General features: G+C 53.8%; 6 protein-coding genes across 6 annotated transcripts; 2 read left to right on the plus strand and 4 right to left on the minus strand.

Annotated features, from left to right (window-relative positions):
* Positions 1–1,063: 1,063 nt before the first annotated feature.
* N7510_005366 (putative chitin biosynthesis protein (Chs5)) lies at positions 1,064–2,412 on the minus strand (the record flags this gene model as incomplete). The annotated part of the gene is made up of 2 exons (XM_056977292.1): positions 1,064–2,251; positions 2,341–2,412. The coding sequence occupies 2 exons, from the start codon at positions 2,410–2,412 to the stop codon at positions 1,064–1,066; spliced, it is 1,260 nt and encodes a 419-aa protein (XP_056833324.1).
* Positions 2,413–2,743: 331 nt separating this feature from the next.
* N7510_005367 (uncharacterized protein) lies at positions 2,744–3,226 on the minus strand (the record flags this gene model as incomplete). The annotated part of the gene is made up of 1 exon (XM_056977293.1): positions 2,744–3,226. One exon carries the CDS (start codon positions 3,224–3,226, stop codon positions 2,744–2,746), a length of 483 nt encoding a protein of 160 aa, XP_056833325.1.
* A 349-nt stretch (positions 3,227–3,575) lies between these two features.
* N7510_005368 (translation initiation complex factor eIF1A) lies at positions 3,576–4,176 on the plus strand (the record flags this gene model as incomplete). The annotated part of the gene is made up of 2 exons (XM_056977294.1): positions 3,576–3,596; positions 3,748–4,176. 2 exons carry the CDS (start codon positions 3,576–3,578, stop codon positions 4,174–4,176), a joined length of 450 nt encoding a protein of 149 aa, XP_056833326.1.
* A 580-nt stretch (positions 4,177–4,756) lies between these two features.
* N7510_005369 (uncharacterized protein) lies at positions 4,757–7,009 on the minus strand (the record flags this gene model as incomplete). Its single annotated transcript, XM_056977295.1, has 6 exons — positions 4,757–5,260; positions 5,317–6,178; positions 6,225–6,351; positions 6,402–6,656; positions 6,705–6,839; positions 6,895–7,009. 6 exons carry the CDS (start codon positions 7,007–7,009, stop codon positions 4,757–4,759), a joined length of 1,998 nt encoding a protein of 665 aa, XP_056833327.1.
* Positions 7,010–7,324: 315 nt separating this feature from the next.
* On the minus strand, positions 7,325–12,007 carry N7510_005370 (ssDNA endodeoxyribonuclease RAD1; the record flags this gene model as incomplete). The annotated part of the gene is made up of 12 exons (XM_056977296.1): positions 7,325–8,239; positions 8,290–9,373; positions 9,423–9,899; positions 9,949–10,000; positions 10,050–10,120; positions 10,170–10,257; positions 10,317–10,502; positions 10,541–10,665; positions 10,757–10,893; positions 10,942–11,699; positions 11,750–11,767; positions 11,818–12,007. 12 exons carry the CDS (start codon positions 12,005–12,007, stop codon positions 7,325–7,327), a joined length of 4,101 nt encoding a protein of 1,366 aa, XP_056833328.1.
* Positions 12,008–12,986: 979 nt separating this feature from the next.
* N7510_005371 (WASP family protein) lies at positions 12,987–15,123 on the plus strand (the record flags this gene model as incomplete). Its single annotated transcript, XM_056977297.1, is given in 4 exon segments — positions 12,987–13,196; positions 13,268–14,857; positions 14,872–15,034; positions 15,092–15,123. The coding sequence occupies 4 exon segments, from the start codon at positions 12,987–12,989 to the stop codon at positions 15,121–15,123; spliced, it is 1,995 nt and encodes a 664-aa protein (XP_056833329.1).
* Positions 15,124–15,146: the final 23 nt, after the last annotated feature.

Here is a 15,146-nt window from a genome sequence, read left to right on the forward strand (position 1 = left end):
CCGTCAATGATAAAAATTCCCATATAGGCACAATTCCCCCGCCTATTTTCTACTATGACACCATCCCCGTAATTTCGTTTCTGTGGAGGTTGTCTGGGGAAAGTGACCGCCACAGCCCGTTGATTGGAGGATTTTTTATTGAACGCATGATTTTTCCATCAACCAGTCTACGTACCCCTCTAGTCAGGAGATAACTCTCGGCATATCGAAATGAGAACGTTGCGCACACGCAAGGATACAAAGCTTGTTTACTTGTCCACGTGGAGTCGGAGTCTAGTGATAATCAGAGTTGAATAAATGTGGGCGGAATAATAGACAAGTTAGACGAGAAAGGCTCACGCTCAAAATATTTTCCAAGTTCCATTGCGCTTATCTTTGACACCAGCTTTCTGATAGATCCGCGGTTGCATTTTCCTTCCAAAAGATCTTGGGCAATAAAATCGACATTACTTCGAGCAATGCGTTGTATGCCGACATTTGGCTAATATTCAAACAGCTTCCGACCAGTGGTGTATACAAGAACTTACGCGACCACTCATGGAGGACACGAGCAGTAGCAGAGATACTTTTGGCAGAAGCTTGATTTGGGAGAGGATAGGTCATTTTGCTCCACAGACGCATTATACTGGGGCCGAGTATCGACAACTCAATGCTCGAGGGAGGCAACGCCTTAAGTTTGGCGGAGTCCTAGGCATATCTGTATCTCCTAATGATATTATGTCCGCCTACAATCGTCTTATTGGGGAGGTAGCTCGCAATGGAGGTCGGTTATACTTACAGCCGTTTATAATATTTTGTATATTAGTTAATAATGAGTCCAAGGGTGCATTAGGAAGAAGAACAATAAAGCTACCTACCTAAAGAACACTCTCTACGTACTGTACAATACAACGTTAAGAACACAACACAGCAGAGGACAGAACAATCCAATCCATACGTTCTCATAGACAAACGTAACGCAAAGCAGGAACGGGATATAAATTAAAGTCGTGGACAGACGCCAAAGTGGGCAAACGCGCATGAATGCAAGGAGAAAGACAAGAGAGTGAAGACAGGCGATTTCCTAGAGCGGGACTTCATTGAAGTCGCCCTCGCCCTCTTTGCCCTTGTTCTTGACGCTGCTGCCGTTACTCGTCGTCGGCACGGGCTCTTCTTCTTCCGCGGGCATGTTCTGTGGCAGGGTGATTGAATCGTCGTTCTCGATACCGCTCTCGTGTCCGTTCTCATCTGGTGATGTCTCGGGTCGTGTCACGCCGTTCTGATGGGCATGTTCTTCTGTGGGCGTTTCCTCCTCCTCATCCTTTGGTGGTGGCGGCGGAGGGGGTAGGTCGTCTTCCTCGTCCTCCGAACTGACCTCATGCGTCTGTGCATGTGGTCGCTCGCTCGGCTCCCCACCAGGGAAGGGCGTCAGAGGAGGCTCGTTTATGGTCTGGACCTGCTCGGTGCTCTGCTGAGGCTGCGTGCTGGGGCGGCCCTGGTTGGCGACGGTGGATGTCGACAGAGTCGACGTGGTGCGCTGGTGCGAGGAGCCGTGAATCGGGCCCAACTGGCGCGCCTTCGGGTCTGCATCGAGATAATACCCTCGGACCCCGGCGATGGTCCCCTCCGTTTCGCAACGGTCTACCCACTCAGGCACCACGACGGGGATGTTCATCTCCACGGCCTTCTCCCACAGCGGGCCCCGTCCCTCCGTGCAGACGAAGTGTGTGGTGTCGATGCGGACGGAATCAATCATCTTGCCACCAATCCGGTCCAGTGCCGCGGCCAGAGCCTCCTTCCGCTGCGGATCGATGACTCCGGGTGTCACGGTGATGCCTGATAAGTCGGTCATCTTGTGTGTGCGACAGGTCAGCTTCTCTGACTGGTATGTGCCAGCGGTGGTGCGCAGAACGAGACGGAACGTGTACTCGGTGTGAATGGCCAGGCCGCTGATTTTGGTACTGCGCGTCTCGAGCGGGCGGGGGATGGAGCCAGCCTTGGAGCCATTGCGGTAGAGGGAGAGCGACTTGACGGACGCGGTGGCCAGGTCGATCGGGTCCCATTCGAGGACGAGCGAGGTCTGCGTGGCGTTGCGGAGGCGGAGCACGGGCGGCGAAGGGGGGTTGACGCCGTATGTGTTCAGGATTCGCTTCTGGAGGGACTGGAAGGCCGATGCGCTGGCTGTTTCGGCGGCGTGGTTGCGCGCGACGGTGATGTCGACGATGCTGCCGGAGGCGATGTTGTTGGGGAGGAGGACGGAGGGGAATTCAATCTGTCTGAGTGTTAAGCGTGTTCCTGGCGATGATCGCAGTGAAGTGCCTGGCAGACAGGCACCATCAATCACCAGGGGCAGCGACTTACAAGGCGATTATCCTGAGTCAAGAGCACGGCGACGCCGGCGTCTACCTTGCCGACGGTCAACGAGACCAACATTATGGCGGATGTTGGATAGTGTGGATTGGTGTTGGGGGAGGTGAGAGGGAGAGCGAAAGTGGGAAGGTGTTTGCTTCCGCCAGATCGGCAGTTGGTCGGGTTCGAGGCGCGGGAGCTTAAGTCCTTTGTTCTATATGTACTTACCACAGATATTCCAAGGGGATAATTATACGTATTCTGTGCTTATGGACTGATTAATGGATTCGATGTTGCTTCTGTTAAATTAATTCACGTGAGATTGTAGTAATGTACAGCCGAGTCCAACGCCATGCTAATGCACCCCCAGTATCTATCCCATCGTCATATGGTACAAGTCAGGACAACCCTCGGGTCATGGATTGTCTGAAGATGAAGAGACACTCGCATGCCTGCCACTTGCGCTTTTCGTGCCACTCGCCCACTGCCTCAAGATCCTCTCGAGAAGAGAATCGGCATCTCGCTGAACATCCTCAAAGCTACTCAAGACGCTCTGCGGACGAGGGTGGATATCAAGCGAGCCCGTCAGGTCCTGCTCATAACGAAGCAGACCCTCCGCCGTCCGCTTGCCGTCCGGATCAAACCCCTGCTTCCTCAGTGCGTTCCGGAACGCAGTGCGAGCTCGCCGGCGGCTCCACGAGCGCACCACCCCCTTGTACTCCAGAAGCTGTACTATGGACACCTGCCACCATAACGTGTTCCGGTCCCGGTGGGCGTACATGTGCGCGATCTTGGGCCGGATCGGATGGAAGGGAGAGGAGAGGTAGCGCTTTGCAATGGCGGGGATTACGTGCTGCGCATTGTACCGCATCACCAGGGTCTTGGAGTTCAGCTTCATTGCGAGGAGGGAAGGGAGGGAGATTGGCTGTAAGAGTGTTCGCAGGAGTGGCTAGGGTGGCATGCTGAGGGTTTAAGCACTGACAATAACAATAATAACAATCCTGTGTCGGACCTGAGCACGATACGAATTCAAGCGGTGAAGATGGTTCCTGAGGCAGCCACCGCCACAAAGATTAGGTCAGCACAGAGATTTGAACAGACACAAAGGCACTGACGGACTCCCCTCTCCTACCCTCCTCCACTTCACTCACACCGGTCCGGGACCATCTTTATTTCCTTCGTATATCTTCGTTGATCTACGAACTGACCTTCGAGACAAGTCCTCTTCTCAGGTCCCTCCCACCGCTATGCCCAAGAACAAGGGAAAGGTAAGAATGAGAACTCTGCTGCTGCCCCTCTTTGTTGGAAATGTGAAATGTGCACGACCAACAACCCCGCCACCACAACCACCATCACTGTCGAAACCCACACTCGACAACCCTCCCCAAAGTAAAGCAAAGACTAACTCCTCTCCAATAGGGCGGTAAAAACCGTCGTCGTGGAAAGAACGAAAACGACAACGAGAAGCGCGAGCTGGTCTTCAAAGAAGAAGGCCAAGAGTACGCACAAGTCGTGAAGATGCTCGGCAACGGCCGCCTCGAGGCTCTCTGCTTTGACGGCGAGAAGCGTCTGGCCCATATCCGCGGCAAGATGCGCAAGAAGGTCTGGATCAACCAGGGCGACATCATCCTGCTCTCGCTGCGCGACTACCAAGACGAAAAGGGCGACGTGATCATGAAGTACACCGCCGACGAGGCCCGCTCCCTCAAGGCCTACGGCGAGTTGCCCGAGAGCGCCAAGATCAATGAGACAGATACCTATGGCCACGAGGGCTTCGAGGATAACGTCGAGTTCGACGAGGATCGCGAGAGCGAGGATGAGAAGGACATTGATGTCGATGAGCTCTAAGCTCGACCCCCTATTTCAGCTCGTGCTCTCTGCCCTGCAAGAGTGCAGGAAGGCTTTCCTGCACTCTCTCCCTGTTTCGCCACCTTCCCTCCTCCAGCTGGCCGCGCACCGTGGTTCGACATGCTATACACAGTTGAATGGCAATCTACTGTTCGGGCCGCGACGCTGTTCTCCGGAGGAGAGGGTTGCGAAACTCCGCCAATTTCCCAGGGTATGAAGCAGCACAAATCGACCGAGAACCCCGGGGATTGCATTGATGTTATCAGTCTCTTCCTTCCGGATTCTCATGTTACAGAGGATATGGCTGCAACGCGCATGATGAAATTGCGTGCTTGTCTATTTGCATTGCATTGCATGCCCGTGGCTCGTCGTGCTTTGCCTTCGTTTCGAAAACGTTCCTTTTGAATAGAGTTATGAAGAAAGGGTTACGAGAATTCAAAAGTTGATCTTATGATGATGTGTTTGTTGTAAGCCGTAGTCTTCTTAGTCCAATTTGATGCAATGTGCCCAGCCCAGTCTACATGCCCTTCTTCTCTGTCTAACATGCAATAACAATAAACACCAGCACAGTAGCCCTGCCTCAAGAGGTATCCAAACTCCCCTTCCCTCCCGTCGACCCCGGCACACACCCCCCATCTCCAAACATCGCCCTCGCCGCCGCCGCCCAGATACTCTCCACGCCTAGATAATTCTCCACTGTGTAAAAAAGCCGACACTCCGCCGCCTCATAAACAAACTGCAACGGCGTCTGACTGTCGTCGGGATCATACTCATTCCTTAGGTTCACACTCCCACCCCAAGCAAGCGACGGCGTCAGGCTCGGCCTGGACGCGTTAAAGGCGCGCCACTGGTCGGGCGTGAGGAGCGGTGACGAGCTGTTCGATGACTGGGCGATTAGTTGCTCCGCTTGCTGGATGTATCCGTTGATATAGCCGATCTGTAGCGACTGGCCGCCCTTCACGCCGCCGACACCTTGCATGGGTGCCTTCTTGGGGCGGCCGCCGAAGACGACGGTGCGTACACCGACGCGTTTCATTAGTTTGACAAAGAAGGCGCATGTTGAGACGCAGTCACCGTCTGTGATCTGTTTGTCATTTGTTAGTAATTATATCGTCTGTTGAAGGAGATAGATGGATGTACGATGGCAATATCCTCCGCTGAGAACGGGGACTGGCTGGGATTCAACGGAACTTGCCCGTAGCCATTGATGGGGAATGATTTCGTGGAGGTGGTAGTGAAATTGAAGTTCGCCAGCAGACTCGACGAGGCGGTACCCAGTATCTCATGCGGACCGTACAGATCTTCCCACTCGCCGAACCCATTTTTCTGATCTGGCGTGACCATCTGCTTGTACGCGAAGATGTTGCTCGAGTCCGTAGTGTTGGAGCGCGAGTAGGCCATAGTGAGGTACTTGGCCGCTTCGTGGGCACGGAACCGCGTCGCGGTGTACGGAAAAGCGCCTGGGAAGAAGATGCGAAATAGGTCAATTCCGATGGTCATGTAGCCGCCTGGATTGGCGGTGACGTCGATGAGGATCTTCTTCTTGCCTGCTGCGGTGGCATTCTGCAGGAAGGTCGTGACTACGCCGGCGACGTCATGTGGGTTCGAGGCGAAGGTGGGGAGAAAGATAATTCCCGTGTCTTGGAGGTCGGGCGCGTTGGAGAAGTATCCGGATACGGAACCGCCGCCGGTTGTCCAGGTTGTATTGGGGAGGCCCGGGATGTCAGATGCTTGTTCGGCGTCTGCGGCTGTTGCGCTCAGGGAGGAAGATGAGCTGCCCTGCGGTAGGCAGTAGATGTTGAATAGTTCTGTGCCATTTTGGTACGAGAAGAACCGTTCGGCTGGGACGGCGGTCCGCTCGATGATTTTTACGCTGCCATTAGCGAACTTGAGAGACAGGTGTGCCTCGTCGGTCCAGGCGTCAGTGGAAGACCAAATCCCGTTCGGCGTGACGGGCGTGTTGGTGACGCTTCGGGCCAATGCCGGAAATACTCGGTTGTACCTAATACGATTAGAAAAAGCTGTGGAGAGATGTAGATGAAACCCACTGCGCATCTCGGTCTTGGAGACTCTGGCTCAAGGCATAAGATTCGAGATACTGAGCCACATCTGTATCATTGATAGACGCAAGCGCCGAAACAGCCGTTGAGCCAGCCTGCTGGAGCTTCGAATCATCTATACTCGTTAATATTCATGCTCAAGCAGTTTCCAGGCCGGAACCCTACCCAACGTGTACACCTGCGGCAGTACCAGCCCATCAGTTGATACCGACACTAGAGGCAGATCAATCTGATAGTGAAAGACTGTCTGCGAGCACAGCTCGAGGGTCAAGTGGCCATCATACGCCGACTGAATGAGGAGAGACAAGTCCAAATCCATTTCAAACTGGCTGGAATAGGCCTTACTCCGGGCTTTATTCAAGATCGTATCAACACCTCCCAGCAGATCGGTTGGAGGCATCATATACCCGGATGGGGGATCTTGCAGACACGTTAGCTCTAGTTTAATTAGAGCATGAGCTGACATACTCTTGAGAATATCAATAGTCGACTGAAACTCCAGCGTCTTGCGCAGCTGGTTCAAGAATGTGACAGCTCGACCGGAGTCGAAGGGCATCGAGAGCAGACACTCGTGCGCCAGGTCAAGCGGCACGCGGACCGAGCCTGTGAATCATCGTCAGTAACGTATTCCCTCGAATGAATCCAAAATAGAACGCACTTTTGCTCTGGTTGGCATCCTCCACCAGGCTGGTGACGCGGGCGCAGGGCTCATCCTCCGCGAAAACAACACGGGGCACAGCCAACGCGACCGCCAACAACACCGGGAGATACATGGCTGAGGGAAAGTCGGTCGATCGTTAAGAAGCCATTTTTCGGTTGTTAGTTAACGAATGTTCGATCTTCTCCACCTTCAGGGGGGGACCCGAATGGACCCTCCTTGCGTGCTGGGGCTCGGCGTTGACGGGGCGCTGCTATTATTGTCAATCCGGCGGATCGACATTGTTTCACGATTGTGCCAAGAAGAGTGCAAGTATGTACAAGGACTACGTGGTATACGACGTAGTATATATAAATAATAAAAAAAACCTCCATCTATTCCGATGGGCGTGGCTCTGTGTGACAGGTTCTTTCCATAATTCTCCACTTAACTATCCGTCAAACACGCTCTTCCGAAAGAAGCCCACCATCTTGCGCGCGGCTTCCTTCCCAACCAATGGATCGAGCTGGTCGACGTCCATATTCGCAATATCACTGATGTTCTCTGTCTCCAGTATCAGGCGCTCAAGGGATTGCGGCGTCACCCCCGGCACGGCACGCAGCATGTCCTGCGGGAGGAGGTTGAAGGTGCGATGCTCGATCCCGGCGACGGCCATCATATTATCTCCAGAGGAGGCAGATAGGTCCATGTCAAGACCAATCTGCACTGCGCGCAGTGGGTCTGGTTCCGGGGCGTTTTTTTTGAGCTCGGCAAAGATCTCGGCGGTCTGGTAGGGTGAAGACGACCAGATGATTTTCAGTCGTGGAAACGCGAGCGTAAGGAGCACGAGCAGATGCTGCGCGGATTTCGGGTTCGAGGGGTTGGCCAACGAACTACTGCTGGCGGAGGAGGTTGCTGCACCCGTTGAGGAAAAGCCGTAGTCGGTCATGAAATTTGTGCCGGCTGAGATGGACGCAAAGGCGTCGAATGTGAACGACTTGTTCTGGTCGAACTCGATGAGAAGTAGCGGGTTCTTGTAGTGCTGGAGCATTGTCTCGGCTTGGTTGTAGAGACGGCCGTTGCGCAGTGAGGTGATCAGGTCACGGATCGATTTGCGCTCCACGCAGATGTCTGGCGTGAGAATGTAATCGCCAACCGTTAGCTGGCAAGGAATCACAATCATGTTGTTTCCGTGCAATAAGGACGGGAGAGCGCTTCGAAACTCTCGCACATCTACTACGACCCGAGGAGGAGACGCTGTCGCGGCGAGTCGCCCTCCTCCGGCAATACGGGTGTTGACTGTTCGAAGAAACTGTTCCTGTGGATCTTCGGCGCTCTTGTCGTGCGTCAGGGTAACAGCCATATTCTGGCGATATGGTCAGTAAATGCATTCCAAGGCTGAAAGAGAGAACTTACGCCTTTTTCCTTGATCAATTTCGTAAAAGCGTCTTTCTCCCGCCGCACGGCGCTCAGGTACCGTTGTTCCTCTACCGAGCCACCATAATACATGAAATATACCTTCACATTTCGGCCCAGATGAGAGCTGCGGTAGACCTCCACCCGCCGGATGAATGCTGGGTCGGGCTCGTACATGATGATGTATCGCGGCCGGACTTCCTCGAGGATATGCTCGTCCATGTCGCCGTCATACGGGTGAATCATGACCAGATCATTCATATCGTACAATTCGTAGAAGTCGTCCATACCCTGGAGCTCATCAAGAACCACTTCTTCTTTCTGCATCTCCTCCACTTCGGTCGGTTGAAGTTCCTCGAGTAGATTAGCGACCTGCGCTGGTTGCTCAACCTCGGTCTGAACACTGGCATTCGGCACGCGTCCAGCAGAAGAGGAGACTCCTCCCCCGCCACGAACTCGGCGGCGTTTATTTGGAGGCGGCCTTCCTTGTTGCTGCTGGGGTGTCGATGATTCCTGACTTTTTCCATCCTCGCTCGTGGCCGACAGGTTTCTGTTGACGTTTGAAAGCGACCTTTTCCAATTGAGATAGTCTCGTAGGCGTCGCCGCATGAGCACTTCTGCAGAGGGGTTGTCATCAATCAAATCATCGTCTTCTTTGGTTTTCCATCCATGGGAAAGCCGCGCATGCATAATACTAATGTACTCTCGAAGTTGGCGCCCAGTGCGTTGGTCATTGCACATAATGAGTATTGTACCATTCGACTCGTCCAGATTTGTCGGATGAAGATAAACATCATGCTCAATCTCTCCCAAAACTTCCGCTAGAACATTCCATTTGGGCAGCTCCTCAAGCACGGGATCCAATTCAGAGGAGAAAGTGATAAGTGATGAAGGGCGAGCAAGGTCATTGCCAATTTTTCCTTGATAAACTCGAGACTTGGCTGTCTGGAAAAGCACATGCGCGGCATCAAGGAAGAGCCAGGGCGAGTAGTTGTGCTTGTTGGAACCAGTGGGTGGAGAGTGGGCAGCCACAATGGTATCAAGGTATTTCACAAAAGACACCGCGTCATATGTAAGTAGAGCACTATTATATTGTTAGAAAAATGATACCAAATGGCACTGCCTACACGTACTGAAGAATTGCCCGAAGATCACCCAGGTCGCTAACAATTTGCCTAGTTCTGAAACTCACCCGATGCCAGATCGGGTCCAGTTGGCGTCGAATGGAAACGTCAAAGTTCCTGTGCAAGGCACTGTCCAGTGTCCATTCTTCCATGTCCAGACCCGTGTTGGACTTTCGCAGTTCGCTGATGCTAATTTCGACGCATTCAAGGACGGCATTCTGTATTTCTCTCATTTTGTCGCTCATCGGGACCTCCAACTCGATCACTTCTGCCTTGCGATGTCCTTCTAGGGATTCGGCCACTGCGACATGGAACCGGGGCCATAATGACGCCTTTTGCAAGAACAGATTGCGCAACATATTGGCCAGCGGAGCGAACCCAGTGGTGAACGGTTCAGGGGAGTCTGAGAAGGCCTTGAAAAAGCCACGCTTGTTCGTTTGACGGTAGATCCGAATGATGAACGCCTCAAGCGAGGTTGCCACCACCCTAGCATAGAATTAGGTCATATCACATTCGTAATCTGTATTGATCTTACTTATCGGCGTGCAGTACGACCATTCCTGTCACCTTCTCAGGATCCAGGAGTTCTAGAAGACGTGTTAGCCAGAATTTATAGGATTATGATCTTTCACATACTTGATAGCAGGTCAACCACCAATATTCTGGATGTCACACTCAGAATACCGCCTTGGGCATAGATCCGTTCACTGGGCACTTATCAGCGCAATTGCAAATCAATCCATCTCAAATACCCACCGCATCGGCACCGTAGCTTTCTCCGTATTGATGACCTTCAGTCCCCTAGCAAGGGGAGCTTTGCTGGTAGCATAATGTTCCGCCAGAGCTTTACTCCACATCAGCGTCCGTTCCGATGTCCCAATGTGGGTGTTTCCACAGACATACCCTCTCCGATCCATTCATTCTCCCGATCATCTGCACCCACCACCAGGACCAGGTTGTTACCAACCGCATCATAAAAATGAAGCAGGTTAGTGATCAGGTGCAGAAGCCCCAGGCCGCGGGCGAGCACGACAAGCTCATCCTCCTGGCGTAGTTCGGTGAAGATGTCCTGCTGATATTGCTGGCCCACTGTCAGCGCCAGCAGTTGTGAGTCTAAGAGGACTTACCAGGGGCAGTGACAGCTTCACCGGCACATTGCTGCGTTCGGGTGGCATGAGGAGCCCTGGTTGACGCGTTAGAGAAAGGCGAGGAGTTGCTCGCGAGGAAAGAAGGCGCGTGGTCACGTGATGGTCTATGATGCAATAGAGAAGTATAAAAAGAGAAGAGAAGAGTAGAGATCACATTTTATAGATCAAATAAATAATTAATACTAAATATGAGACCGTGCAGCTAGCCTGGGAATCAACTTTCGAGCGTTCTCAAAATTGACCATGTCTCGCAACTTTGGACTCATTTCATAGTTCTCCAAATCTTCCAGGAACGCTGGATAGGCAGTAATTGGTGCATACGGGAAGTCGCTCTGTTCTCAAATCAGGATTCAACCATTATTGTGAGGGTGACAGCTTACACCAAATAGGATATGATCATGTGGGATCATCTTCAATACCAGATCCATGACCTGAGGAGCAGACGAGAGTGCCAGATCATAATAGAAGCTGCGAAAGTCTTCCATCACTTGAGCATGCGTCGTGCCCATCCGATGAGAAGCAGCAAAGTCTGGCGCTGTGCGCATGGGCGTTGCAACCCGGCTGATCAGATACGGCAAAGCGCCGCCCGCATGAGACAAAATCACCTTGCAGTCTGGATACTTGCGCCGCGTCCCCATGAGAATCATGTCCATGGCCGTGCGAGTCGTCTCATGCGGATAATCAATTGCAGGCTGGGGTAACTTCGAGTTGACTGGATTGGTATCGATGGGATGTGTGGGATGAACAAACACCACGCATTTGCGACGATTGAGCTCGGCCCAGATGGGCTCGACAGAAGAATGACCTAGATAGGTATTGTCCTCGCCATAACGCGTGAATAGAGTCACTCCGTCGGCGTGAAGCACATCCAGGGCGTATGCTATTTCAGCGAGCGCTGCGTCAGTGTCCAGGAGACTGGGAAGAGACGCGAGGAACCCAAACGATTGAGGATCTTTGTCCCGGAGATCCGCAGCATATTCGTTTAGTTTTCGAGCAAGGTCGAAAGAAGCCTGTCCGTTGAGAATACACGCCCCCGGGGCTGTGGTGGAGAGAATGGCCGTTTGAACTCCAAGACGCTTCATGAGCAGTTTGGAGCCAGTGGAGCTCCAATGAGGAGTCGGCCATCCGCTAGGGTCACCTGAATCCGTGAGTTGACGGTAGATTCAATGATAAAGGGAGAGTAAATACCGCCTGCAACTTCAACGGCTGACCTGGATTTAGTATACAGACTGGAATAGGAGAGGCAAGATACGCACCCTTGCTGTAAAAGTCAGGCACATAATGATGATGAGTGTCAATTTTGTTAATTGGTGGTACATGAGTCCATCCAATTGCTTTGGCTTTCAACCAGTCGAAAGCGTATTCGCTCATCGTTGTGAATGCGTCACGTATATAGTCGTATAGAAGTCGTAGAAATGCCAGAATCGATGAAAGACTGGCTAGCATGCTGGGATGTGGAGGAGAGTTGGTGGCACATCCCACTTAGAGTTATAATGTTGTCCGGGACAATTCCGAACCGGGCGAAGTGTTGGAATATTGTCCTATTGCAGAGACGCAGTGGGCCAATATCCTCCCCCGGAACCGTCCCGAGTGAGGGGGTGTTAGATCATTGGTATTCTCCATGAGCACTTCACCAGACCACTTCAAATCTCGGAATGCATCCGAATAACCAGGAGACACCTAGAATTTAGTTTTTCCTACAGATATTATTGCAAAGAATGTCATTATAAACGCCTCTACCCATGCTCGTCTTTCACATCTCGCCCTTGCACGGTCAAGGCCATTCCAAGAAGTGAGAAGTATGCAAGTCTAAAGTGAGGAGGTCATTTAAGTCCGATGTGCTGGATGATTCCAAGAATGAGATTTGAACGGAAATGTTGCTTATAGATTGTGGACGGGATGACGTCGGCAGAAACAGCAGCTGTTCCGTGGTCAACATTCCAGGCAGAATGATAGATAAAATTTTGACGACACAGGATGCCTAATATCTATCACTATATATTCATGAGAAGCTGACGAAGTATTCTGTCTTATGTTTTAGACCGATCCTTGCATGGTACATTTAATGTACCACGTGCCCCATAGAGTTCCCACACCACGCCAAAGTCACTGTCTCGTACCGCATCCCCCACCGCTCTGCCCCAGGCCAGTTCATCATCTCCGCAAGGCAATCCAATTCCTCTCTTCACCCGCCACCTTTCACTCTCCCGCCACGTTTTCCCCCCCCCCACACAAAGCTCCTCTCACCGTCGGGGACGATACCCGGACTGCCGCTTTCCTGTCAGCCGGTGTGCTAAGGGCGTTCCCCAACCTTCGTCCGAGCACTGCCGCCCGTCGGCAATGCGCTCTCTATCAACCTAACACCCTCTAGACCCTCATTTCCACTGGTTCTTTCCTCTACGCCTGGTACTTGTGTTGATTCGCCATGCCCTCCATCCTCACCGAAGCTGACAAGGAAACCGTCAAGCGGAATGTCCCCAAACCAGCCAATAAGATCCTCGCTGTGGCTGTCGCGCGACTCTATGTCGCCTACCCGGATAACCAGCGATGGACATACACCGGAATCCAAGGGGCGGCGGTACTCTGCAATGATCTCGTAGGACGGACATTTTGGCTGAAGGTGGTCGATATCTCGGTAAGTGGCCTCTTCTGCCTGTCGAGAGATAAGCGCCGGGCCTGCTGACATGATTGATGATCTTGATGTAGCCTGCCGCAAGGGGAGTGATCTGGGACCAGGAGATCTTTGATAACTTCTCTTACAACCAAGACCGTACATTCTTTCACACGTTCGAACTCGAACAATGCCCCGCTGGCCTGTCTTTTGCCGACGAGAAGGAGGCCAAGACCTTCATCAAGAAGGTGCATGACCGCGAGGATAAAGCGAGCAAAGAAACCAAACACACCCCGTTTGCCTCCTCTCGAGGGCAGGGTCCGGCACCTGTTACCAATGGGAAAGCTAGCCGATCCCTGTTCGGCAGCTTGCTGCATCGCGGACACTCGAATGCAAGCGCCGCACCCCCAGCGCCAGCAGCGCCAGCGCCGTCAATACAAGTCGCTCCGCCGCCACCAGCCCTGCCCCCGACTGCCCCTGCGGCCATCCCAGCGGCCACCCCAGCAGCCAAGGGTGACCTGCCGTTTGACACGAGCGATCCCGAGTGGGCTGGACTACTAGGGGAACTCAAGCAGATGGGGATCACAGAAGACCAAATTGCGGATAATTCAGACTTTATCAAAGCATGGATCGATCAGAAGCAGAGTGCAGCGGCCGAACCATCTGCCACTGGCAGGGCACCACCACCGCCTCCCCCGGCTGCTCCCAAAACAAATGCCATCAGTCCTCAACCCACAGGAGCCAGCGCTTCAAGGGGGCGTGGCCCTCCACCGCCACCTCCATCACGGAAAGCCCGTCCTGAGGCGCCAGAGGAGCCGGCCTCCCCGCCTCCACCTCCTCGGGAACCATCCCCCCCAGTTCGCAGATTTAACGCACCTCCTCCTTTTGCAGATGCTGGCAAATTTGTTGAAGCTCCGGGCCCCGCGCTTCCAAAACGTCTGCGAGCCAATTCAGGAGCCAATGGACCTCCACCGCCACCACGGCCGCCGAAGACTCCTGCGGATGATAGTGCACCCCGATTCGGAGTTCCACCTCCTTTCTCGGGCGATCGTAAGGTTTCAGCACCACCGGCGCCGCCCAGCCGCAGCCCAGCTCCTCCGGGTCCCCCCCTCCACCACCGCGAGCTCCAGCTCCGGCTCCGGCATCACACCCACCCCAATTGCCGCCCAAGGTTCCCACAGGCACTCCATCTGGACCTCCGCCCCCTCCACCTGCTCGAGGCCCTGCTTCGCCGCCTCTACCACCTCCGCCGCACCAAGCACCGGCTGCGCGACCTGTCCCTCCTCCGCCCGCCTTCCCGGCAGCACCTGCTCCATCTGCGCCAGCCGCTGCTCCTCCTGCAGCACCACCCCCTCCACCCAGAGGACCTGTCTCACCTCCACCGCCACCACCTCCAGCGCCTACAGCTTCCACGGGCGGCCCTCCTCCACCGCCACCCCAAGGGGGCGCTGCTATTCCTCCTCCGCCGCCGCCTCCTGGACGCAGCGGGCCTGCAGCACCGCCTCCCCCTCCCCCTCCCGCGCCAGGCGCTGGGGCTGTGCCTCCACCTCCTCCACCGCCTGGTGCAAGTGGTGCTCCTCCGCCACCACCCCCGGCTGGTGGAGCAGCTCCGCCTTTACCTAAAGCTAGTGGTGGACGGGACGATCTGCTGGCCTCTATCAGAGCATCTGGAGGCTCAGGCGGTGGTGGATTGCGCAAGGTCAAAGCCTCTGAGAAGAAAGACCGAAGTGCTGCTATGGTGCCGGGAGGTGCTGCGGAGTCATCTGCTGCAGCTTCCAGCACTCCAAGCGGTCCACAAGGTGGCCTGGCTGGTGCGCTGCAGGATGCACTGAAGCAGAGGAAGCAGAGGGTTAGCGGAAGTGGTATGTGTTTTCTTTTGCGCTTTGCTTTATGATCAAGTTGCTGACTGCTTGTTATAGATGATGAGAAGGACGACGATGATGATTGGTAAAGCTGTGCGAGAATCATGTTCAA

Source organism: Penicillium lagena, assembly GCF_028827675.1.
Source record: "Penicillium lagena strain IBT 129212 chromosome Unknown utg000003l_segment0_segment0, whole genome shotgun sequence".
Lineage (NCBI taxonomy): Eukaryota > Fungi > Ascomycota > Eurotiomycetes > Eurotiales > Aspergillaceae > Penicillium > Penicillium lagena.